The sequence below is a fragment of the Pantherophis guttatus genome, chromosome 1 (genome assembly GCF_059756535.1).
Source record: "Pantherophis guttatus breed Tessera chromosome 1, ASM5975653v1, whole genome shotgun sequence".
Lineage (NCBI taxonomy): Eukaryota > Metazoa > Chordata > Lepidosauria > Squamata > Colubridae > Pantherophis > Pantherophis guttatus.
Window position 1 is genome coordinate 99,671,547 of NC_142063.1, and position 26,080 is coordinate 99,697,626.

The 26,080-nt window shown below is 38.5% G+C and overlaps 1 protein-coding gene across 4 annotated transcripts in view; it reads left to right on the top strand.

Annotated features, from left to right (window-relative positions):
- The window catches only part of LMO1 (LIM domain only 1), a 128,477-nt gene extending 102,822 nt beyond the window's left edge, over positions 1-25,655 (top strand). For all 4 annotated transcript variants that reach the window (XM_034417015.3, XM_034417014.3, XM_034417016.3 and 1 more), the window contains exons 3-4: positions 8,508-8,633; positions 25,161-25,655. In XM_034417015.3, the coding sequence (XP_034272906.1) occupies positions 8,508-8,633; positions 25,161-25,266 (232 nt within the window). In that variant the 3' untranslated portion in view covers positions 25,267-25,655. The remainder of the gene's footprint in view (positions 1-8,507; positions 8,634-25,160) is intronic.
- The last annotated feature ends 425 nt before the right edge of the window (positions 25,656-26,080 follow it).

The window sequence follows — 26,080 nt, forward strand, 5'->3', positions numbered from 1 at the left end:
CCAGTGGCCAAGGTTGAGAAACACTGCTATAGAGAGTCATAGAGTATATGACTGATGGTTACTCCTTTTTTGTATATACTCTGTATATACTCTATATACCAGATACTCTGGTATCTGTAAAGTATGGGCAAAAAAGTCAGGATGCTGGCTACAACAGTGCAATTGGAGCTCTGTATATATGCAGTTCACATAAAAATCCAACCAGAGTTTGAGCCCAGAGGTGCATTTTAAAAGGCAACTGGCCTTTTTTTTTTTTTCCTTGAAAATGTTTCATTTGTCATCCAAGATGTTTCTTCGGTTCTTGGATGAGAAGCAAAATGTTTACAAGGAAAAAAACAACAACAAGGAAGTCCTCTTTTGAAAACCACCTTTGGGACAACCATGACCTGGGTGGTTGAGAATCTCCACAGACGAACAGAGATTTGGTTTCACTGTCATGGCCACCCACCACCTTCTTTTTCGGCCCTCCACCTGCAAACAGCCTTATTCTGAAAGTCTATTAGAATTCTGTGGAAAGAACACTTCTATTAAATGGAGTTCCAGTCAAATAATCATAGCCATTGGTAGAGCTAACTTTGTTTTCAGTCTAAGTCCATTGTGCACACCAAATTCATTAATCTTTTCTGCTCTCTTTACTCATTAATGGATTTTTTAAAACATGAAAATTCATTATGCAGGCCTTTAAATGCCTGTTTTAACCCATTTTTCTCCCATTTTATTTCTAACGTTCATGTTACTAAAATATCTTTTGCCAGAATGTGCAAATGTATGATTTATTTATTTATTTATCCAAGAGCTTCATCATGGACATTCGGAGCAAAAAATCTAATTTTATCTCATCTTCTAAGATAACTAATCATGGTTTGGATAATCCCAGGAGAAAGCTAATCATCAAACTCTTTTGAAAGATACCTTCCTGAGTTTTCCTCCTTTTAGTAGCCCTACTGTAGCCTAGAAATTCTCCCATATTTCCAGGATGGCTTTTCTTCGGTTGCAATGGCTTACAGGAAAATGAAAAAAGGAGGCAACTTTTTCTTCCATGAACTCCTATTAGATAGCATGACTGAAGATCCAAGTCACGCTAAGTTATAATGTGGTTGGTTTGTCTGAGCTAAACCAGTTTGGATTAAAAACCATGATGTATGGCTTAGCCACCCATTGTGGTTAAAATATAATGTGGTTGAATGCACCGTGTGATTGCAGACTCTGTGAGGAGAAGGCACTTATGGTCCTTAACTTATTATCCATAAAGATGGAGAGATCAAGAATAATTAACGAAGAACACAATCCACTTGTTCCAGAGGAATTATTCTATCTATCTTAGTTAATAGGCATTTAGCTGATCAGAATTGTTCTGGGGGCAGAGGGGACACAAAGAATTCAAAAGTCCTCTAGCTGACAGCTCCAGTTTTCTTTGCATATTGTTGCTGCTTCCTTAAATACCAGGAACTGGGCCATTTATGGCATTCTCTGAAAAGAGGCATTGAACTTGGTAGTGCAAGAACAACTGTCAAATGTTTATATATGAAAAGGTAGAAAGCTGTGTTCAAACCGAAGGCCAAGATTAGCTGACTCTGACTAGCTTGGAGCTCCGTTTGTTACAAACAAGAAAAAAAGCAACATGATTGCAGCTGGACAGAATAGAAGGCTTAAATCTTACACAAACACTCAAAGCTGTTTAATGCTGTCTCTCTCTCCCCACCTCCCAAGCCCCTGGAAGGAGGCAGGTGAATCCAGGATCAAATACATTTTCATGTTTCTTAAGATGAACTGTTTAAATAGTTAAGTGAACATCTGTCCAAACTTCTCATTTCCATTTAGAAAAGCCGCTAATTCACAGGGTGACAAAAAATGCCTGCTTAACAATGCAGATGGTGCTGTCTGGGGCCTCTTTATTTTGTTTAATCTAGATTGAGCTCCACACAACTGTGATGCTAATGAATAATGGATTTTTTTTTTAATGTTCACACATGGAGCGGCACTGCAGTCTGAACAAATCTGGGATTAGCTTGCTTCTAATTTTCCCATTTGGATATAGGGCAGCAGTTTTTAATGGTAATCTAACTGACATGGATGCTCTAAAGATCAAAAGGGTAATATTTTGATTTTGAACATGAAACTCTTCGTCAAGTTTGCCAGGAACTAGAGTGATGGCACGTTGGCAAACTTTTTTATACCTTTTAAGAAGATTTGTCCCTCAACAATGTCTTATAGAGCAGGACAGCTACATGAAAAAAAAAAGTATAAATTTTGCAGCTGACAAGATAAGTGCCATGTGTGCTTTCTCCTTTTGTTTCCATAGTAGTATATCAATAATGTAATTTATACCATACACAAATGTTCCATTTTAAGATAAAGGAGTGAACGACACTTAAATGATAGAAGAAAAGAGGAGATTTTTATAAGCATTTGCTTAATCAAGACCCAAACATTAAGATTATCTTAATAATAATGTTACACCATCTGTATTAATAAAAATGCAAGGGAGATATTCACTGACTTGTAATTGGAAGATAAACAATTTTGGGTCAAACTGTTTGTACAAGTGAGATCAGGTCACTCAAAATGTTCTAGATTTTGTTTTTCATGATTTAGAGTGATATTTTCCTCCAAATATAAATTGTCGCCGGGTAGAGGGAGATAAGTAAAACCAAGTTTGACTTCTCTCACACAATCTGACAGGTGGTAGCACTTGGCTGAGCTTGAAATCAGGGTTGCATCTGCTTATTACTTGGAGGGAAGGTCACCAAAGAAATCCCAGGGGTATAAGCTTGATCAAGGGTGTCAAACTCAATCGTGTCACGTAACATATCGCGACGTATTGCGACAATTTTGCCTTTGGAGAGCCGGGGTGGGCGTGGCCTGCACATCATGCATCTGGTCCGCAGGCCGCCAGTTTGACACCCCTCAGATAGATAGAATGTTTTAAAAAAAACCAGCCAAGAAAAATATTTTTCTCCAAATTTCATGATAAATCTTACAATTACTTTGTAAAAAAAACCCTAATGGAAATGGGTCAGTGGAAGAGACTGATGTAGATTTTCAGTCTTATATAGAGCAGTTAATGATACATGGTTTTTGAGGTCCTCTGAAGTACAAGTTAAGCTCCCAAAGAAACTAAGGATCCATCTCACAGATTTTTCTATTCAAATGTCATGCTTTCAGAGCTTTCATTGGCTCCCCACTCATAAATTGGAATCAGTACTAAGCCATCTCACCTACTACATTACAACAGTTCATCTAATGATGGATCAAAGTTACAATGGCACTGAAAAAAGTGACTTATGACTATTTTTTACACTTAACTATTGCAGCATCCCCATGGCCATGTGATCAAAATGTGGGTGCTTGGGAACAGGTTCATATTTATGACAGTTGTGGTATCTTGGGATTATGTGATCACTCTTTGAGGCCTTCTGACAAGTAAAGTCAATGGGGAAGCCATATACACTTAACAACCGTGTTACTAATTTATCAAGTGCAGTGATTCACTTGATATGATTCACTTGTGGCAAGAAAGATTGTAAAATGGGGCAAAATTCACTTAACAACTTTCTCACTTAGCAGCATACATTTTGGGCTCAATTGTGACCATAAGTCAAGGACTACCTGTAGTTGAAAATAGTTGAAAGAGCAAAGGCAGTTAAAAAAGCAGGTTGGTTTTGCAAGATTAAACTGAATACTGGTAGCTCTAGAATTAATTTTATACCCATATTCCTAAAAAAATATTTATATGCTCCATTTTGACACTGACAAAAATGCTCAAGCCTTTATTTAATTATGATTAGAGAGAAAAGTCAATGTGGGAGTTGATAAAACTAAGAACTTCAAGACAAACCAACTTCAAAGTTGGGGAAACTGTAATGTTTTAGGGAAGTGGTTGTGCAGGTTGCAGAGACAGAATGGGACAACTTGGTGTGGCCAACTCACCGCAGCCAACTCGCCATGACTAACTCACTACAGTCAAGTCAGCATGGCCAACTCACCAAGACCAACTCACCACAGGACAACTCACTGTAGGACAATTCAACAATTCAATTTAAATACTTAAAATAATTTAAAAATTAATTTTTGTCATTCATATTTTATCTTGTCACTCCTTTTGCATCCTTTAATGATTTTTTTCCACCATTACTTCAATATTAGTCTCTTGTCTTGTCCTGCAGTGATTTGGCCATGACAAATTGTCCCACAATGAGCTAGCCACAGCAAGTTGACTGCACCGAGTTGGCCATGGTGAATTGGCCATGCCAAGTTGGCCACGCCATACAAATGAGAAAATATGGTGTGAAACAGCACTTGCATGCTTTGCACATAGTTTCCTGTGTCAGGAAAATAAAGTTTGGGACACACCTCAGTAACAATCATGCTTGTAAGAATATGTAAAACAATTTCAACCAACCTACATCAACAGAGGTTTCTATTGGAATTAGATCTCAGTTGGTGGTTTCAGTAGGACAATCTGGTCTGGACTTGGAAGATAAGTAGGATCAGGCCTGGTTAGTACTTGGATGAAAACAATTAGAATATTAGGGCTCTAGGCTATATTTGGAGGTCCTGGAAGAAGGTAATAGAAACCATTTCTATTTGGTGGGAAAGAAAATAAGATAGATATCCTTGATGTCACCAGGATTTAATTCAAAGGAGCCTATAGGTCTTTAGATCTAATTCTCTTATACTTAGATATCTGTTGATATTCAATCTAGAGTCAGGGATATTTAATTGAGGCGGGTGAAGAGGCTTTTTTTCCAGTTTAGTGGGTTTAAGATCGCAGCCTTAAGATCCCTCTGTTTGTTTTCACAATCAGTTGCATTCATTTTCACAAGGGCAGAAAGAAATGTCAAGTATTTCAGAGACACCTTACCAATCAGAAGTCAGCAATTTACAAGTGTACCTGGCAAACAATTTGACATTTTTAGAAGTTCTTAAAAATATCCTGGTTTACAAAAGGGGTCAGATAAGCATCAAGTCAAAAGCAAAAGCACTACAAAAGAGGAAATAGAACACAATGATAAAAAGGGTAGGTGGGGAGATTTGTATACCTTCTTCACATTTTTGTGGGTTAATTCTTCTCACCAAAAAATGGATTCCCCCTCTACTTGGTAACTTCCTGTCCAGTCTTAAAATTTGTTCCAGAGGCCGGAGATGGCAGTCCTGAGGGCTTGCCTGAGAGAAGAAAGGAAAATCGTATATCATGACTTCAGGTCTGAGATTATACTGTGTTATATTTGTTGTCTTATTTAAATTACTATAATTTAGATAGTACATACCTCTCTCTCTAATGCAGAAGACTGTGTCCATTCAAAGGAAACTTCAAGATCTGACTTCTCTTCTCTAGAGCTCTTTTTTTTTCTAAACATGATTTAAACTGGGCAGTGTTTCTGATAAAGTATGGTAGATTCTTTTCTTTTTTTAATAAAAGATGCATGGCATAAAAACCCTACTTGCTGCCAGCTAACTTTGTTTGCTAGGTACTTTGAATGAACAGTTTAGTCTAATCTTGTCACAGGGCAATTATTGCAGCCCTGGACGACATCTTTGAATCTCACTGTTTGAGGAAGTTGCATAACATTTTCAGAAACTCTTCCCATCCTGCCTACAATCTTTTTGGACTGTTGCCTTCTGGCAAAAGATACAGAACAATTAAAATTCGGACCACACGTTTTCTGAATAGTTTTTATCCCAGAGCTATAATTGCCCTCAACAATGAACCAAAGGACCACCATCAGTGAGCTGTTGGACAGCATTACTTGGTCTGTTGTGTGGATGTTTGGGTGGTTTAGGGGTGGGGAATTTGTGGTGGATGTTTGGGGATTATTATGTGTGTTGGACCTAGTCTTTGGGTGTTAAGTGAATTTTGTTGTTTGGGTATACTGTATATATATGTACAGTGCAGTATTATTTACTGCATCATCAAATTGTGTTTAGAATAATTCTGACTCCATACCTTGCTTTAAAAGTAACAGCAAGATCTCAAAAAGGTTGAAGTTGTAATGGATGGAGAAGTAAGAGATCACATGTGTGTGGCCCACAGTAGCAAACTATTGCTTTCACACACTTGTGAAAATAATACATTGCTTCATACTGGATTAGATCTAAATTAGTTATACTTAGATCCTACTGATATACCGTGAAAGGAAAACATAACATCCGATTCACTGCGCTAGAAACTAAGTTCAAATAATTATCTTGGCCCCAATCTGTCCATTATCTTTTCAGTAAAGCAATATGTCATATGAATGTACTGTATTGTTGATGTAAAACTTAAAATTAATCTTACTACGTGGCCAATATTGGCTACCTTGATTGACAGCTGCAGAAATTTTAATGGATCTAATTATTTATGCTTCTTTTAATGGGAGATAAAGAATGTCTGCATACATCCTATTAAGATGCAGTAGAGCAAAAGTTTTCAAACTTTATAAGGCTCTGCAATGAAAACAATGATAGAAGATCATTGTTAGAATGATCAAGAGGAAAAGCTATCATGAGAGAAAATCAGCTGCATCTGAATGAAGTTTTCTGATCTTTTGCCCTTAGTTCCTTGTGGAATCCATCAAATTCTTATGGAACCCTAGTGTTTGCGGAACACAGTTTAAACCAAGGGTCTCCAACCTTGGCAACTTTAAGATTTGTGGACTTCAATTCCCAGAATTCCTCAACCAGCTTTGCTGGCTGAGGAATTCTGGGAGTTGAAGTCCACAAGTCTTAAAATAGGCAAGATTGGAGACCCCTGGTTTAAACAATCATGCTGCTCATCAGTAGATACTTACCACTTTATCTAGATTTCTTGTGATACCTGTGGTGCTTCCTATTGAATTAGAAATGTTGTAGTGAACTTCAAGGATTTCTGGGAGGTCCTGAAAGAACAAACCATAGTTTGAATGTCATGCAATAAGAGATAGTAAATCAAAATAGTTTGAGGGAGGCACTGTCTTTACCAGTTATCTCCAAAGAGGTCATGTGGAATACAATGATGCAAAGGTGAATCTTTGCAGAAAAAAAAAAGGAGAGAAAATAGATGTTTCCTTTGCATTGATTTTACTAAAAGGCAGTTCCAAATTGAAACTCATCATATTTTAGCATTTGCAGACTGGATTATTAATTATCAATTAAATAATTGAGCCTTCTTATTGTGAACATGGTTTACATGGAGTCAGCACAAACAGATTTCTCCAGCATATGTTGAGGCATTGAGTAACTTTTTGGGGTTTTTTCCAAATATTTCAGGATTATAATACAGCCATGCTCTGGTAAGTCTTTAATTAGATGAGAGAATGTGTGGTTTATTAGCATTTTTTAAGGAAAAGGATGCATTTCCAGGTTAATACTGTGTTACTGAACCAGGAATCAATTTGTATTATGGCCAATAATTGTGCATAATAGTTCTTCCAATAGGATTGTCCTACAATCTACTACTTCATTGGAAATTATTTAAGATCTCTTTGTAAATATCAAATATAATTTCTATGTTAATTCATTGAAGTACACCTATCTATTTTGATTTGTTGAGGTACACAGCATATCTATAAAAAAAGATGTTGAGATGGTAGAAAAAGTGCAGAGAAGAGCAACCAAGATGATTAGGGGACTGGAGACTAAAACATGGAAGAACCGTTACAGGAACTGGGCATGGCTAGTCTAGTGAAGAGAAGGACCAGGGGAGACATGATAGCAGTGTTCTAATATTTGAGGGGCTGCCATAGAGAGGAAGGGGTCAAGCTATTTTCCAAGGTACCTGATGGCCTGACAAGGAATAATGGATGGAAACTGACCAAGGAGAAATTCAACCTAGAAATAAGGAGAAATTTTCTTACGGTGAGAACAATCAACCAATGGAACAGCTTGCCTTCAGAAGTTGTGGGAGCTTTATCACTGGAGGCTTTCAAGAAGAGATTGGACCCCATTTGTCGGAAATGGTGTAGGGTCTCCTGCTTGGGCAGGGGGTTCACCTAGATGACCTACAAGGTCCCTTCCAACTCTGTTAATCTAATCTAATCTAATCTAATCTAATCTAATCTAATCTAATCTGCATGTATGGAAAGTGATTTGAAGGAGTCATACGTATACCCCAAAATGAACCTTGCATATTTTCTCCAGAGAGCTAACTAATCAGTAGAAAATGAAGGAATAGCAAATTAGAAAACAGAGGGGCTGCTAGAATCCTCTAAAAATGTACTGCTAAGACACTGTTAATTTGCACTGAAAAGATGGTATTGTTTTTGATGGAAGCATTGTGAGCCTCAAAATAGCACTTTGTCTGCATGTGGAATGGATTTCTTCATTAGACAGTCAATTAGCTGGCAGCTCCAAAACTTCAAAGGACTCAGAAGTTCTCTCCCCATGTAGGATCAGCCCCCCGTTCCCACATGCTGGCTGGTCAGAGAAATGGGGATGGCAACTTCTCTTGATTGGTGCAATACAGTATTTGATACTACTAATTACACTTAATTAGTCCTTCCACCATTTAATTAAACCGGCTTCTAATGATTGTGCTTCCTTGGCAGGCTCTTTGGGACCACTGGGAATTGTGCTGCCTGCAGTAAGCTGATCCCTGCCTTTGAGATGGTGATGAGGGCCCGAGATAACGTTTACCATTTGGACTGCTTTGCCTGCCAGCTTTGCAACCAGAGGTGAGAACATGGGGGGGGGGGTTTACATGGATTGGTGTTTTATTTTATTTTTTTAATGCAAGTTATTTTCGCTTCTGTGAAACAGTAAAGTCTGTTTCACCGTTTGATCTCCATCACCTTCTCCCAGGCTCTCAGATTGCTACTGCTGGGCAAAATGATTTTACCTGCTAATTGAATGCTGGAGCCCTTTTCCCTGCAGTTCTCTGACTCATGTGTGGAATTGCTGGTAGGCTGGATTGTTGAAGGGACTCCCCACCACCACCACTATCACCAAAATTGGGGCTGCTGTGAAATAGGCCAGCAGGTGGTGTTAAGTCGAGCCGAGGCAACTGAACGAGCAGCTTCAAAGCCAAGCTTCTCGTCGGTCTACTGAACATCCATTGATAGAAAGATCATTGGCATAAATACTTTTAAAATCAAAGTTCCTTAAGTCACACAACTGGGCAGGCACAGATGTGAGATCAAGACGAAGCAAAGGAAATGCCCTTTTCTAAATAAGGTCTGACAAAAGCCTCAGAAGGGAACCTTCACCCATCAACCTGCTGGCTGCCCCCAGTAATGTCTGCTCACTGCAGAATATATAATATGCATCTAAAAGGCAGAAATCATGGACAGAATGAAGTAGATATTCTGATAAGGTTCTATCACCATAATATTGGTGCTGGTGCCTCATAGATTTTCATGTATCTGCTTGGTTTCTCTGTTTTGCATAGATACTAGTAGCAGAAGTTTTCAGAGCCTAATGTGTAGAAAAATCCTTTGCTCAGCCTTCAGGCTCAAAAATTCAGAAGTATTGCTGTTAATATTTATATAGAAAATGTACATGCCCATACTTAAACAAGTAACTCTGGGCTGGCCAAGCATGTGGATGAAAATCATAAGGCAATATAAATCTATAAATAAATCAGTAACCAAGGCTTTTCACAAAACCATCTCAAAGAGCAGAAATCACATATACCAGGCTCCACTAATATTCTGCTCTTCAGCCGGGGTCTTAAGGACTTCTAGAAGGCCAGCAGAGCCAAACAGCCATCAGCAAGGAAGCTGTTCCATAGATAGGTGCTATGAGAGAAGAGGCAAATCTCTGGATCCTACTAAGTGGCATTGTTGTAAAGAGACCCACAGCATGCCCACTGTGTCAGATTTGATGGAATGGGCAGACACTGTTGAAGAGAGGTGGTCCCTGTGTTATGCAGTCCTATAAAGGTGACAACAAGCATCTTGAATTGCACCTGGAACCATATAAAATCCATATAGAATCTCAGTGTAGAGTGTAAGGATGAGCAAAGTCATCTCCTCCAGGGGTGAAATTCACTTACCTTCCCTACCGGTTCGCAAATGTGCACGGGCCACATCTGCCGCGCCATGTTGTCTGCGCATGTGCAGAGGCTTAAAATATCACAAAAAGTGATGTCATTACATCTGTGCGGGATGCCCCAGCCACAACCCGAGCAAATTTGTTCGACAAATTCCTCAAATATTACTTACAACAACAATTCTGCAGAGGTTCCCCTGCCCTCCCTTGTCCAGAAGAGATCAAATCACCCAAAATATGGTTCCCTAGCCAACTATCTGTGAAGGCAATAAGAAGAGGAAAAATAAGTATATTTCACCATGTTTATCAACACAAGGCAATCCCTAATAAAGGATCTTAAACCTGACTACACATTGAGATTGAAATTATGTTTCATCTTTTTTTTTCCAGCCTGGGTAGAATTTCCTGGCACTCACAATCTAAAGAGGAGGAAAATATTATTTCTCTAGATCAGAGTTGTGAACTTTCTCCCTGGCAAGCATGATTGTTGGCCTTTGAAGGTCATGCCAGGGGCCACAGTCCAAAAAGAATGTTTGGAGAAAGGACCAAACCTAATTTGTATAAATGCATAGAGGATTGAGGGCCAGATTAAGTCTGCAATCTTGTATTCAATCTAGGAGGATACCCCATTCAGTATCTCTGAAGAGAAATGCAGAATTGTACTGTCAAAATGGCAGCCTTCTACTGGAAGGTTTAACACAATGTGGGAAGAAAAAGAAGTCCCTTTTCTTCATCTTTATGTATATATAAAATCAAAAATGACTTTTGCGTCTTTGATTGGCAAATAGAGTTGAAAATAATACTAATTTGGGGCATGGTATTCTTAATTTCCAAACATTTCACTAAGAAAAATATAGTTGAGCTTCCAAGCAGTTGAAAAAAGAAATATAAGAAGTACCAATTCTTGAGTTTCTTGCTTCATGCTTATTGTAAAACCACTCCCTATGGCCTTCCTTATAAAAGGTAAAGGTTCCCCTTGCACATACTGTATGTGCTAGTTGTGCCCGACTCTAGGGGGCGGTGCTCATCTCCGTTTCAAAGCTGAAAAGTCAGCGCTGTCTGAAGACGTCTCCGTGGTCATGTGGCCGGCATGACTAAACGCCAAAGGCGCACGGAACGCTGTTACCTTCCCACCAAAGGTGGTCCCTATTTTTCTACTTGCATTTTTTACGTGCTTTCAAACTGCTAGGTTGGCAGAAGCTAGGACAAGTAATGGGGGCTCACCCCATTACGCGGCACTAGGGATTCGAACCGCTGAACTGCCAACTTTTTGATCGACAAGCTCAGCGTCTTAGCCCCTGAGCCACCATGTCCCATATGGCCTTCCTTATAGTAGAGTTCGAAACTCCAGATAACAACCAGATGGTACAAAGGGAGATCTTTGTCCTCATCCAGGTATCATTTGGATTTTGACACTTCAGAGAATATATCCCTAATTAAAATTTTCAAGCCAATTTGGAGGACGTTTTTTTAAAAAAAAAAATCAGACATTTCTTTCTTGGGTAGAGGCAGTTATAGTTGAGGGATCTGAATATGTGGACACAGAAATGGAAAGTTGGGAACTATTTATGCAGTAAGGAAAGTTGTTGGGTGAAGCAGGCCTGTTTCAAAGGAAGGAGTTGCACATTTCAGATTGAACACAGGACAATCCTCTCTTAGAATGTGTATTTTATTGAAAGGACTGCACAGTCCAACTCTCAGGAACCTTGAAATTGTCTGTCAACACTTAACACTTGGACAACTGATTATAGGAGATCAAGTGGTCACCTGGGCATGTACTTTCCATCTATGGGGAGTAGCTATAAATTGTGTTAATTAAATCTGAAGCTATACATTGCATATGCAGATTTCCTAGAACTCTGCATTGCCTTACACCATATTTTCTCTTTTTCATTTATGCATTTCCAATTTTTCGGCAACTCCTCAAGGATCATTTAAGAGCAAAAAAAAAAAAAAGACGGGAGAGCACTTTTTAAACTGCGCTTTGTGGAAAAGCCAGCAAGAATGACTTTATTATTATTATTATTTTTCAGATTTCTATACCGCCCTTCTCCTTTCGGACTCAGGGCGGTGAACAGCCAAAATAAAACATTTGTACACAAAAGTTAAAATCGATTAAAAATTAAATCGATTAAGATCCTGGCATTTTCATGGATATTTGCTTTCAAAGAGAAATTGGGGCACATGGCATATTATTGGCCATTCAGCCAAAAGGTTTGAAGGGATATTGGAATCTATATATATAAAAGCGAAAACCACTCATGCCATAATCACAAAATCTCCAGAACCGTAAAGCCTACAAACTTGAAATTTTCCATGTATGTTCCTTTTGGCTTCTAGGTGCTCACTAAGAAAGGATTTTTCGAGATGACCATCAGATCATTAGTATTTCATATACAGTATTATATTAACACGCTCTGATGCTAAGGAGCTAGACATTCTACTCCCCCTCCCCACCTGAAAAGAACTCTGTCCCAACTGCCAGTTGCCTTATATTAACACGCTCTAATGCTACCCCTTTGCTAAACTGGGCATGGCTAGCACGTGACTCATCCGGCCTGCAGACTGGGACATTCTACTCCCCCTCCCCCTCTGTCCCAACTGCCAGTTGCCTTATATTAACATGCTCTGATGCTACCCCTTTGCTAAACTGGGCATGGCCAGCACGTGACTCATCCGGCCTGCAGACTGGGACATTCTACTCCCCCTCCCCCTCTGTCCCAACTGCCAGTTGCCTTATATTAACACGCTCTGGTGTTACGGAGTTACACATTCTACATTCAGTTTCAGGCTTTAAGTGTCAATTTATCACACCCAATCACTTAGTTTCATAGCGAAGCACAGGCGTCCAGCTAGTGGAAAATAAAATGGCTAAATTCCCATCCAGATTAGAACAAATTGATAAAACGTAGAGATAGGCCATCTTTCTGGAACAAAGCAGAAAGGAAATGACTCGCTCAGAGTTAATCCTAAAGGATGACAACAACCCTCCTTTATGCATTTCTCATCTGGAACCCTCAACTTGTGAACCCTCTGGATTGTTCCACCCCCTCTCACCAATAACATTTAAGAAGATTAACTGTTGGGTCTTCCTGTGCATTAAATGCCAGAGCCTGCTACAGTAAACCGTCCATACCAAAGATGTCTTCCATAGGAGGCCGGACCCAGAACTAGCAGAATTCTAGCTTGTATAGAAGCCAACAAGACTTCACTGTAGATATTAATGAGTGCCTGTAGCATTTGATGCTGTGTGAGCCTCCCCAATAAGGAACATCTATAGGGACATCTGCAGGGGAGAGTAAAGAATGTGAAGATGGGGATTGCAAAAACATAATTGAAGTTCTGTCCTTTTGTACATGTGTGAGTATTGCAAGCCCTTTCAAAAGGGCAGGGCTTCGATTATGCAGTCACAGCCACTATCATGACTTTTTTTTATCCTTCCCCATCTCAACCTCCTGGAGAAAGAACTGAACACTAAATAATTATAATATAAAATTCAAAAAGGCAAATTATACATGTGGGATAGGCAGAACAAGAAAGGGGACAAGGAAGAGAAAACTTCTAATAATGTCATTTCATTACACAAATGTGTGGTGTAACACATTTAATACATGAATATTAAATATGGCTCTGATCACCCGACCTTAAAAAGACCCAAAGTCGCTAGTCAGTGAAATGGGGGCAGATAAATTTAATCAATAAAAATGCAAATAATCCTTGGGAAGGATTAACAATAACAGTAACAAAACAAAAAGGCAAAACTCATAATTAATCTGAAACAGCTCACCTAAGAGTAAAAGTTACAGTTTTGGGTGCTTTTCAGCTTAGAATCAAGATGAATAAGGGATTACAAATAGTCCTTAGTTAATGACCATTTAATCTTTACCATTCAAAGTTATGGACTGAAGAAAGTGACTTGTGGCCAATCCTCGAAGTTGCAGCCACTCTAATGGCCCTGTAGTCACATAGTCATAATTCAGGTGCTTTGCAACTAGCTCACAGTTGATGGTTGCATGGTCACATTATCACTTTTGGAACCTTCCCTGCCAGTATCAAAGTCCATTGGGAAGCTGATCACAAATGGCAATCACATGTTGTGCCTAATGAACCTGCGGGATTTGCCTAATGACCACAACTGGAACTTCCAGTGCTGCCATCATTAAGTTGGCATGGTCACGTGACCTTTGCAAAGGTGTTGCTTAGCAACAGAGTTCCCAGTCCCAGTTATCATCATTAATGGAGGACAAACTGTACCTCCAACGTGCAGTCAGCTTCTCAATTACCACCTCAGGGAAGTCCAACAGGAGTATGTCATCCTTTTGGGATTCCCAAAGTCTTCTGTTGAAATACCATAATTCTGAGGGGTTATTTATTTAAATTATTATTTAAATCCTGATAATCAAGTTTATGCTGATAGTATCTCAAACATGGCCAGTGTTTTGGAACGCTGTTGCCTGCTTACAGCAGGAGAAGTAGAATTTAATAAATTAAAACAAGTTGTGAGCAGACTAAATAATTCAACGTCTTGACTACTTTGCACATTAGACAACTGAATGGTCTCTGTGTAATCACTAAAAATAGGTACATATTGCTGGTCCTATGCCTCCCTGTCACATATTGGCTAAGACAACTCCTCTGTCCAAGTCACCACTTAGACTCATCCCTGCACCCAACTGGAATGTTTCATATTACATGGAAACTAAGTTGTTGATCTGTAAACACAGACAGTGTGTTTACTAATATCTGTAGGACACATCAAATCTGGAGCCAACAAGAACTCTTTTCTTCTTGTTTAGATAGCTCTATTATGCAAGCATTCTAAGAAAGATGTTTACTGCTAAATCCACAGACAGTAGTGTATAGTCACAAGGTGCATTAGAATTACATATCTGCCATTAAGAAGCCATGGATCTTCTGTTTCGGTCTCTTCTGGCCCCCTCTTGTGGAGTGATTTAGATTTTTAATGTTATCCAAGTCATTTCTTCTGACCAAACATATATCAGAAGTTACAGCGTGAGTGAGAATATGCTGTCATTTTGGGTGGCTTTATTGAAGGGTTTGTAACAAGCACAAAGCTGGCATTATTTGTTTAGAGTAGGCTGCCTTTCTGTTTGAAAGAGGCAGGTACAATCAATCAAGTTGTCCAATTTGATAGGCTATTCTGTTAAGGCTATAGTGACATCTAGTGGGTTCAAACAGAGGATATTGGGTTGACGGTTTTGGGTTTTTTTGGGGGGGGAAGGGAGTTGGTTCAATAAGTACCTTTCTTGGAAAATACTAGAAATATTTTAGGGTCTTATAAGTAAATTTGATTTAAAATATATTTGTAGTGCCTTTGTCATGTGGAAAAAAATGACTCAATGATAGTTGTTGGGTGTAAAGGAGAAAATATTTTTCTTCTCTCCTTGTCCTTGCACTTTGCCTATGAGATCCTAAGTTTCTAAGAACTGTCAATAAAAACAAAATTGTCTCTGGGTGTGGATACCAAGTGGAACAAAATAAAGCCAGATATTTATTTATTTTTACCATTTTTCAAATTATAATGGCATTTCATTTCACTTGCACATTGTGCAGGTTTGAACAGTAGTCTCCTGAATTCAAGTACACAAGGAATCTTCCAGTCATTTCATATACTAAATGAACAGTAGCTAGATTTATCTCTAGAATTTGATTTCCCGAAATGGAAAAACAATGAACTGACATTTTCAGTATCTACGTGTTATATAGCATTAGCTAAAAATGCGTTTACATTTACATTTACATTATAAATATGTTTCTTGTATCTGCCAAGAGGAAAGGTGAAAAAAACCAAACTCAATTATTCTTTACCCAGAGCTAAAGTTAATTTACAAACTTTTAAGTCTTTAGACTTTGACATTTCACCATTCACTCACCTCTGTCCAAAGGTGCTTTTTTGAATGGTTTGTTTCCTCTAATATGTCACACAGATGTGCAGTCAGAAATTAAACCCATTTCAGATACTTGTCTGAGCTGTTAGCACACTGCTTTTTAAAAAACACATGCGCACGCACAAATTCAAAACTACTTCAGCACTCTGTTTCCATTAATTATCTGCTGCAGTTCGCTGTTAGTGTTACTGTCAGCGTTAACTGTTACTTCTAAAATATTTCCTGGCAATAATTCTTTTGCAATTTGTTAAAGGAGAACTGGATTTGGGCTCTGCTCTCTCTCCTCCCTCCCCTTTCTTTCTTTTAAATGCTCAACCTCATTTCAAGATTTATAGGCAGCATTTAAAAGAATCTTAAAGGCAATTTACCTGCTGGTTTTTTTTTTTAAATACACAAAATGTTACTCATTGAAACATATGGGCTTAGATCGTAAGTGCCCGTGAGCATAACTCCAGCCAGAGTTATGCTGTTGTTTGTTAAAGGGAAAATACATTATTTTTGCCAGTTTGTCCCCCTGAGCATCTGTCCTGGAGGATTAAACCCGGTGGGTAACTTTCTTCTTCCTTTTCTGCTAGTGGGCGACATGTAAAATGTATGTTTAGTTATAGGACTCTGCGTGTTGTAATTTAATCCTGTTTTAGGAGTTGTTAAAAGATACCTGGTTTTGGATTATTTGCTTGTTAACTACCATGTAAGTAAAGCAACTCAAATGATAGCCAAGGAAACTTCTTGCTATGAGATACAGGAGACAGCCATTCCAGGGATAGTGGAGTATAATAATGATAATGGCAATTATGTTTATGAATGTTTTATCTTCACAGTGGCTATCAGGTCAGATTAATTGTTCATCTAGCCTAGCACTGTGAGTTGGTAGCTCTTCTGGAACTCAAGTGGAGAACTTTCTTTTCCCCTGATGTTCAGTTCTTTAACTGGACCTTTTGTTTATAAAATGCTGTCTGTGCTCTACCTCTCAGCTATATTCCTCCCTCCACAGCTGATGTAGGTCAGACTTGCTGTATGCCAGTAGTTGCGTTGTCTCCACAAACCAAGCTCAGACTGAGTAATGGTCTATTACTGAAATGAAGCTCTACTTTTTACTCCTCTCCTGTGCTCCCATCCGGTCTCTCTTCTCATATTCATGCTGCAGAGCTGACTAACTTTCCTTCTATTCAGCAACTTTTCTCAGCCTAATGTGATGAACTGTGATTGCCCAGATTCCCTGCTATGAGCATGGCCATGCTTGCTAAGGATGATGATAGCCATAGTGTAATATCATTAGAGGAATGAGTGGATGGAGGAGATGCACCAAAGAGGTGGATCTGGTCTTCTGGGTATGGCTTAATCTGTGTTGCTGTTCACCTCATGTACTCCTGAAGATCTCATGCTTTAACAATGTGCAGAATAGCATCATGAGCTTTGATAAAAGAAAGCCTGTTACATATTTTCAAATATATATTAAGTATATTTTTGGAGGTTCCAATTAAGGAGTAGAATTCAAAGAGATATTCTATAATAATTGGTTTCAAGAAAGTCATTCATTCATTCATGTTGTTTAATGTTGACAACAAGACACCTTTAAGCACATCGCAAGTTTTTGGTTTTGACTACAGTAGGAATTCGATTACTTTACCAGCATTGAAAGTCATTGAGGTTATTTGGCTCTTCTTTGGTAATAGAGTTCAAATGTGATTTTAGTTTTCTTTAGTTCCTATTTTAAAATGCCTAGATAATATTTAAACATGGTTGAACTTGAGATTATTACTCTTAATCAGCCCATGGATTGCCATCTATAATTATAAAACACTTCTCAGTGTAACCCAACTTTTCTGAGGTAGGGAATAAATGACCATGAGTTTACTTTTATTCAAGTAGGAAATTTTATTCAAGTTTGGTGTTTCATGACTTAATCAAAATAGCAATAGCAATAGTAATAGTACTTAGACTTATATACTATTTCACAGTGCTTTGCAGCTTCTCTAAATGGTTTACAGAGTCAGAATATTGCCCCCAACAATCTAGGTCCTCATTTTACCAACTCAGAAAGATGGAAGGCTGAGTCAACTTTGAGCCAGTGAGAATTGAACTGCCGGAAGTCAGCAGAATTAGCCTGCAATATTGCATTCTAACCACTGTGCCACCACAGCTCTTTGTCCTTAGAAATCTAGTATATCAATGTTTTACAATCTCTATATTGTTCAGGAAACTTATCAGGGCTTGGACAGGTTATTTACATTTGGTGGCAAACCTAGGTTTGCTTTCAATAATGTGCGAAATGGCCTTGACTCCACATGAAAACTGTACCTTGCAACTATCCAAAATGTCATTCCTAATACATAAAAGATTTCTTCATAATGCATTACAAGGCTTGACAAATCTGCTACTCTAAAGCCTCTAGCCAGTTGATTTGGCTAGAGGCAGGTGTCATGCACACTGCCTTTGTGTCAGTAGCAAAACTTTGATCTTCATTTTGCATTACTACTCCTTCAGAGGGTCTTGGTTTAAAGCAAAAATAAGCAAAGTCAGCATATGTCTGTTTTTCAATCAGCAAGGGAAACCTTTCTCTACCAGCAGAATGCTTGGAGAAGCCTTGCAAGTCAAATTTCAAGGTGTAGATTCAAACTAGAGTTATATCATTATTGTGGAGGTCTCTCCAATATAAATTCAACCCTGAAAAAACTCTGATTTAGTCATCAAGAGCATAGCTAGAAAGTATATGGCAGAATCATGATAGCTTGATAATTCTTCATGTTACAAGTTAGTGGGGCAGGTTTCCTTGCTTATTCTGTGATGTTTGTGCTTTTTTCTGCAATATTTTTATTGCCCTGTGTGTTCTTCACAGGTTACATAATAGGCCTATTCTGCCAATTTGGTGTAAAGGACAGCAGGTGCATCAGAACAGTAGCATAAGATGCTCTTAATCTTTCCAGTTGTTTCTGAGAGCAATGTTGATCAGCTGGAACCTGTGGAGTTTTGGGGAACCTATCCACTTTTATTGCTTAGGAGCTATTAGTTGACAGACAAAGAACACACTGTTATTTCCCCGCTGCTCTTAGCAATGGAGAAGGAGCAACTTGATAGATTGCCTCAGCTTTAGGAATTCTTTTGTCAGTTTTCACATCAAGTGCAGTTGTACATTTTATATCAGGCCTAAGCCTAGAGACAACACAGCAAAGTCTAGTCAGGTCCAATCAGGGGTGCTATTCAGCAGGTTCTGACAAATTCTGGAGAACTGGTAGTGGAAATTTTGAGTAGTTCGGAAAAGTGGCAAATACCACCTTTGGCTGGCCCCAGAGTGGGGTAGGAATGGAGATTTTGCAATATCCTTCCCCCCAGGAGTGGGGAGGGAATGGAGATTTTGCAGTCTCCTTCCCCTGCCATGCCCATCAAGCCACACCCACCAAGCCACACGATGCCCACCAAGCCACACCCACAGAACCGGTAGTAAAAAAAAAATTGAATTCCACCACTGGGTCCAATCCTTTATTTGCTTACCCTAATGGATGGAATCTTGCCCAACTAAAGCTATATAGCCTTTTAATCTTCTAAATATACCCTGAGAGATTCTAGGATGTGACCAACCCTAAACTTCTCCTCCCTCCCCCCCCCCACACACAGCTTGGGACTGTGACACAGTGGTGAAATCCAAATTTTTTTACTACCAGTTCTGTGGGCGTGGCTTGGTAGGCGTGGTGTAGTGTGCCTTGGTGGGTGTGGCTTGGTGGGCATGGCAGGGGAAGATACCACAAAATCCCCATTCCCTCCCACTCCTGGGGGAAGGATATTGCAAAATCTCCATTCCCACCCCACTCTGGGGCCAACCAGAGGTGGTATTTGCCGGTTGTTTGAACTATTCAAAATTTCCGTTACCGGTTCTCCAGAACCTGTCAGAACCTGCTGGATTTCACCACTACTGTGACGTCTCTTAATTGGTGTCGCTCTGTGGGAAAGCTCTGTGTTGCCTAAGCTCTCCCAGTTGCACATTCTATCACACTTTGGTATTTTCGACATGTAACCCTTTAGCCAAATATTGATTTACTCCTCAGAAAGTGAGAGACACAACTTGTCTAAATTAATATTTTTATTGTGCGTAAAAAGGGAGAGTTTGGTGTAGTGCTTAGGGCACCAGGCTAGAAACTGGAAGATCATGAGTTCTAGTCTTGCCTTAGGCACAAAGCCAGCTGGGTAACCTTGGGACAGTCATTCTCTCTCAGCCCTAGGAAACAGGCAAGGGCAAAATATTTCCAAAAAACCTTTCCAAGAAAACAGCAGGGACTAGTCCATGTTGACACCAGAAGGGGAAAAAAACCTGTCCCAAGGGGACAAAACATTAATAATACATAATTGTGTATAAGAATGAAGCCATATAACAAGGAAGGTTTTCTTACTGCAATACACAAGCAAAGTTTCTATACTAGGTCACTATTCCAGAGTTTAAATTCTGTGCTTTTTCTTCCTGCCTTTCCAAGCCAACAGATATTCTCCTATTCTCTTGATAGCCTTGGGATTAACATTTCTACCCTTCCTATCTCTTTCCTTGAATCTTTACTCTCCTTCATTCTAAATAATGCATCATTGACAAATGTAATTTTGTTGTTTTTTTAAACAAAACTGTTACTGTCAGTGTTTTTCCCAGTTCTCCATTTGGAAAATTGTATAACAGCATTAGCCTTTCTAGACATTCAGGTGAAAAGAAACCATATCTCCTCTTTTCATTATAAAGGTTCTTTAGCTAACTCAAAATTGTGGGGGACTGTAGCTCCCAGTTAGCAGCAGAATATATAAACTGGGATTAAGAGAGAAAAGAAAATATGTTTCCTGTAGTTATTTTATAAATAGTTCATATATTAGATAGTATAGGAACATTTAATCCTTATCAATATTTTTTAGATGGAAATAACATATAATCCCTTTCAGTGTGAAAACTAGATTGTATAGGGAAATGTAATGTATTTTCCAAAGCGTTTTGTTAGGTCTCAGATTCTTTGGTTACTGTTTCCTGCTGCCAGCAAACATATTTCCTCATGGTTATATGGTTGTTCCTGATTTCTTACTGAGAAGAAATGCATTACTTATCTATCAAAGCGCAAAAATGTATGCATTCAATCCATACAGTTGACATGCATTATGTATTCTTGCACAGTTTGAGTTATTTTGAAGGGAATTAGGATCCCCAACTCCCTCTCAATAGACACACACATTTTTTCTCCACAAAATATTATTTGTCCTAAATTCAGAATACAGTGGGTCAGGACTACCTTGACCTCAGTGACTTTCCCCCCCCCAAATTACATTTCAAATGTTACTGGATCTAAATGAAATTCAGATAAAATTAGTTGAATAATATGATCTTCCATTCAGTTTACATTGTGTATCAAACATTTTACACTTTTGTCAAAGGCTGACACGGTTCCAAAGAAAGCTCCATGTATCTTTCAGAATTACAAATAAAGTAGCAAAAATGGACCTCATTGCTGACAAAAGGACATAAACCCAGTGAGTCGCAGAGTTGTGGAAGGACCAGACTATTGGGTAGGCAATAATTATGTGGCACAATGTAAACTGAATGGAAGATCATATTATTCAACTAATTTTACCTGAATTCCATTTAGATCCAATAACATTTGAAATACAATTTGAAAGAAAAAGTCAACAATGTCAAGAGAGTCCTTTGAGTTTAGGACAAATAACCTAGTTTGAATGAAGTGTGTGGCTTGATAGCAGAGGGTTCATGTCCGCTGACAAACGTAGGCATTCAAATCATGCATAATGAGATATAAAGTAGAAGTAATACTGTGTTGCTAAATTTGTCCATGTACTTTGATGTATGTATGTGTGTGTGTATATATATACATACATGCATGCACACACACACACGCACGCACATACACATATTGTTTGGGTTTCTTATATTTAAGGGATACTTAAATGCCATTGCATGACTCATTAGCAACTCCTTAAATAATTATAGTTTTGGTATCCATCCATCCATCCATCCATTCACTCATTCATCCATCACCCTTCTTATGCTGGAAAACAAATTAAAAGAGTAAACAATTATGGTTCTGGTCCCATGAAATGCATACCTAGCCATCTCCTTTCTAGGTATCACCTCAAATATATAATCATTAGCTAGAGATGCACCAAATTTGGGGATGGGATGAGCAAGACTGGCCCTTCTAATCCATACACACACACACAGCCGCCCCATGTCTTTATTTAAAGTATTGAGAGACAATATATCCAGCATTCTTCCCTCATCTGGTGCCTTCCAGATTTAGAAGCTGCCATTTCAATGCATCTAGAAGTGCCAGAATGGAGGAAGCCAGTGTAGAGGACTCTAATTCCAACCCATCATTCATTTAAATGGACATCTGGATGTCAGAGGAAGTAATTAGAGAAGGCAACCAAGACAGGGTGCTTATGTTTGTGCAGCGTTCAATGAATATATAATGTGAAACAGCCTCTATTCATAAGAATTTATGTAGACATAGATTAAAATTTAAAGAAGGAGTGAGCCAAGACAGCAGAAGCTTTGAACAAAATCTCTCACAGTGCCTCAGTAATACTATATCATGCTTTTTAGGTCAAATTGGATGGTGGTATTGTGGAGAATTTTTAGTTTTAAACAATAGTTCTACCCACTAGCAGAACTTGATGACATAAGATAGATTTACAGGTTGTTCTTTATTTACTTGAGAGAGCATGTCATTGTCTATTAATCAGGGTATTATTAGATTTGGACATGGCAGACCACAGCATAAACAGGATGATACTATAGAAAAACAAAAATAAAATTCAAAATATGCTTAATGAATTGAGGTAAAACTAACAGAATGGAATTTTAATAGAAACAATCCCAAAGTGTTTCATTTAAAAAGAAAGAAATCAAATGTACAGAAATAGAATGAGGAACTATCAGGCATGACACTGCAGTAGTTATATGCAAAAAGAATAATGAATATGAGCAACTCTGAATTGGAGCTGCTAAAAAGAGCATATGCATAAGTAGAAGTGTAGTGTCCAAATAGTAGGAAGCAAATTTTATTCTGCTTTTGTCATACCATATCAAGTTCCCAAAAACTGGGCCCAGTTTTGGGAACTTTGTTTTTAGGAAACATTCGGAGAACCTGCAACATAAACAAAGCAATGAGGGTGATCATGGGACAGATAAATGAGATTAAGAAGGAGATTTTTTTAAAAAAAAATGACTCTGCTTAGTCTTGATAAAAGATATCTGAGTGGTGTTATGAAGAAATATAAAATGTTAATTTGGATTCCTTCAATGAGCATAGATTTGAACTCAGTGCCATATCTGTCCTTTTCCAAATGTGCAATTGCAGAATACTACTCAAAAAATGCAAAGGGCAGGAATCAGGTTTATAAATGTTAATATCACTTTATAATGCCTTGGTAAGGCCACATTTGGAATGCTGCATTCAATTTTGGTCACCACGATATAAAAAAGATGTTGAGACTCTGGAAAAGAGTGCAGAGAAGAGCAACAAAGATGATTAGGGGACTGGAGGCTAAAACATATGAAGAACGGTTGCAGGAACTGGGTATCGGGTGGGTTCTACTTACCTTTACTACCGGTTCACAATGGGGCCGAAGCTTCCTGATGACATTTGAGTCAGTGGGCGGAGCCTCCCGCCAGTTTTACTACTGGTTCTTACAAACCAGTCCAAACTGGGGGCAACCCACCACTGCTGGGTATGTCTAGTTTAATGAAAAGAAGGGCTAGGGGAGACATGATAGCAGTGGCAGGGGCTGCCACAAAGAAGAGGGAATCAAACTATTCTCCAAAGTACCTGAGGGTTAGACAAGAAGCAATGGGTGGGAACTAATCAAGGAGAGAAAGAAGCAACTTAGAACTAAGGAGAAATGTCCTGATGGTTAGAACAATTAATCAGTGGAACAACTTGCTTCCAGAAGTTGTGAATGCTCCAACACTGGAAGTTTTTAAGATGATGTTGGATAACCATTTGTCTGAAGTGGTGTAGGGTTTCCTGCCTAAGCAAGGGGTTTGACTAGAAGACCTCCAAGGTCCCTTCCAATTCTTGTTATTCTATTTCTAAATCATTTCAGAAGATACCACCCTGTAAATGACTCTCATGAGAAAAGAAATGTCAGCATAGCCTTTGCTTTGCATAATTTGAGAAAATTGCCCTGCCTGTTTTTCAGACAGGTTTTTCAGATGAGACAAAGCCAGCTAAATCAACTCTGCCAGCAGGACTAGTTGCTACCTTATCTGAATGTACCAAATCTGCACCTCTCTGGTCTTTTCACTTATTGGAATACACCAACTTCTACATTGCACAGATTTATCTATAAATAGTATGTAGAGTGTTAAAAGGAAATTAACTAATGGCAGATCAGTACAACTGATAAAAAGAAATGCAGGAATACTTTCCTTTGATAAATGCACATGCAAATACATATGATGTTTTATATACAATGTTTACATAATGTTTTCTCTCTCATGAACTCCCAAATTAAGGTGAGTGCAGGACAGAATTGAAGTTTATTGTTGGGAAAATAAGAAATTGAGTGGAATTGAGCTTGGTGGATATCACACTTCTCCTTGAATGTCTAGGTGACTCCTTAATTTTTTGTAGTAAGAATCTTTCCTGATCCATAATGAACTGTCCGTGGTCCTGTTCTTTGGCAGAACTCATGCTGCCTTCTCTTAATTGGATTTCAGCCTGGAACTAAGAAGATTTTGTGAGATAGTCTTAAATTGGAAATTTCAAGATATTTTGTCAAAAGTATCCAAAACACTGACATTTTAGAGGAAAATAAATTAAACAAAGCTGACTTTGAGATGTGAAAATTCCAGGGTAAATGTTCTCTCTCTGATTATTATTTCTCGAGAAACAGGGCCCTTTGATGCCTAAGGTAGAAACGCTAAATGGTGCAGTGCAAACAAGCGTGCACTTCTGTGGAGATAAATATTTATCAATTAATTAAATAACTGACACTTTTTCCCACTGAGCCAGACTTCCTCAGTCAGCCTAATGGTAGATCAAATGTGGGTTATGTTTTACAGACTTCTTAAATGATTAAAAAAAATAATTGAACCACTGAAGGTGAAATAGAATCATCTGAATCTGTCATTAAGCAAAAAAAAAAAAATTAGGAGAAGTGCACATGATGTACGTAAATGCTCTCTCTCTCTCTCTCTCTTTCTCTCTTCACAAATAGGAATGAGAAGCAAATATTGTGCAAATACACAGAATGTTTTCATTCCCCTGCTCTGGGATTTATCAAATGTTTCTAATGGTTTGTTTATTTATTGTGTTTTAGATTTTGCGTGGGAGACAAGTTTTTCCTGAAGAACAACATGATCTTGTGTCAGATGGACTATGAGGAGGGGCAACTGAACGGAAGCTTTGAGCCCCAAGTTCAATAGCAAATCCAGTTTGGCTGAAACACTGTGGAATGGACGTTCAGCCACAACTAGCAGTGAAGGGCGTCTCTCAGCTTGCCTGCAATATTTTTTTAATCCTTGGTCCCCAAAGGACGATCTACATTGTAGTATTTCTTCACACACACACACACACACACACACACACACACACACACACACGCATAAATAACACACAGCAGTTACAATTTTAGATGTACAGTTGTGCCTGCTTAGCTGAGCACTGCATTTGCCTGTATGTTTGTGAGTTGGGAGGGGGGAAATTGGGGGAAAGCTCTGTACAGTCTGTTTTTCTGTATATAAACTGGAACATTTATTTTATGAAAAATGTAATGCAATTTTATTACAGGTGTGAATTAAAAATTATGAATGTTTCCTGGCCATCCTAAAACTCTTTTTTGTTTATATGGAAAGACAACAATCACTCACAGCTCACCCTAAATTATCCATCTAGAATAAAAACTGGCAGACAGTAGAGGCAGAACAACTGGAAGACTTCGGGCAATTTTCAGTAAACTTGCAAAAATTGGTGACTTGCAACTGATTAACAAGAGCAACAATGATTACACACACTGCCTTTTAAATTATACTGCTGATGTTAAAAAAAAAAAAAAACCCACCCTTGGAACAATTAGAAGCAAAGTTCAGAGCAGAAGAATGGTCGTCTTCATTCAGATGTGAAACACACAGTATCTTTGTGGGATCGGAATTGTTTATTTCTAAATGGTTATATTTTCTTCTCTTTGTTACTCAGGCAAATAAACCACTTCAGTCTTTAAGCAGCATATACTTTATCATA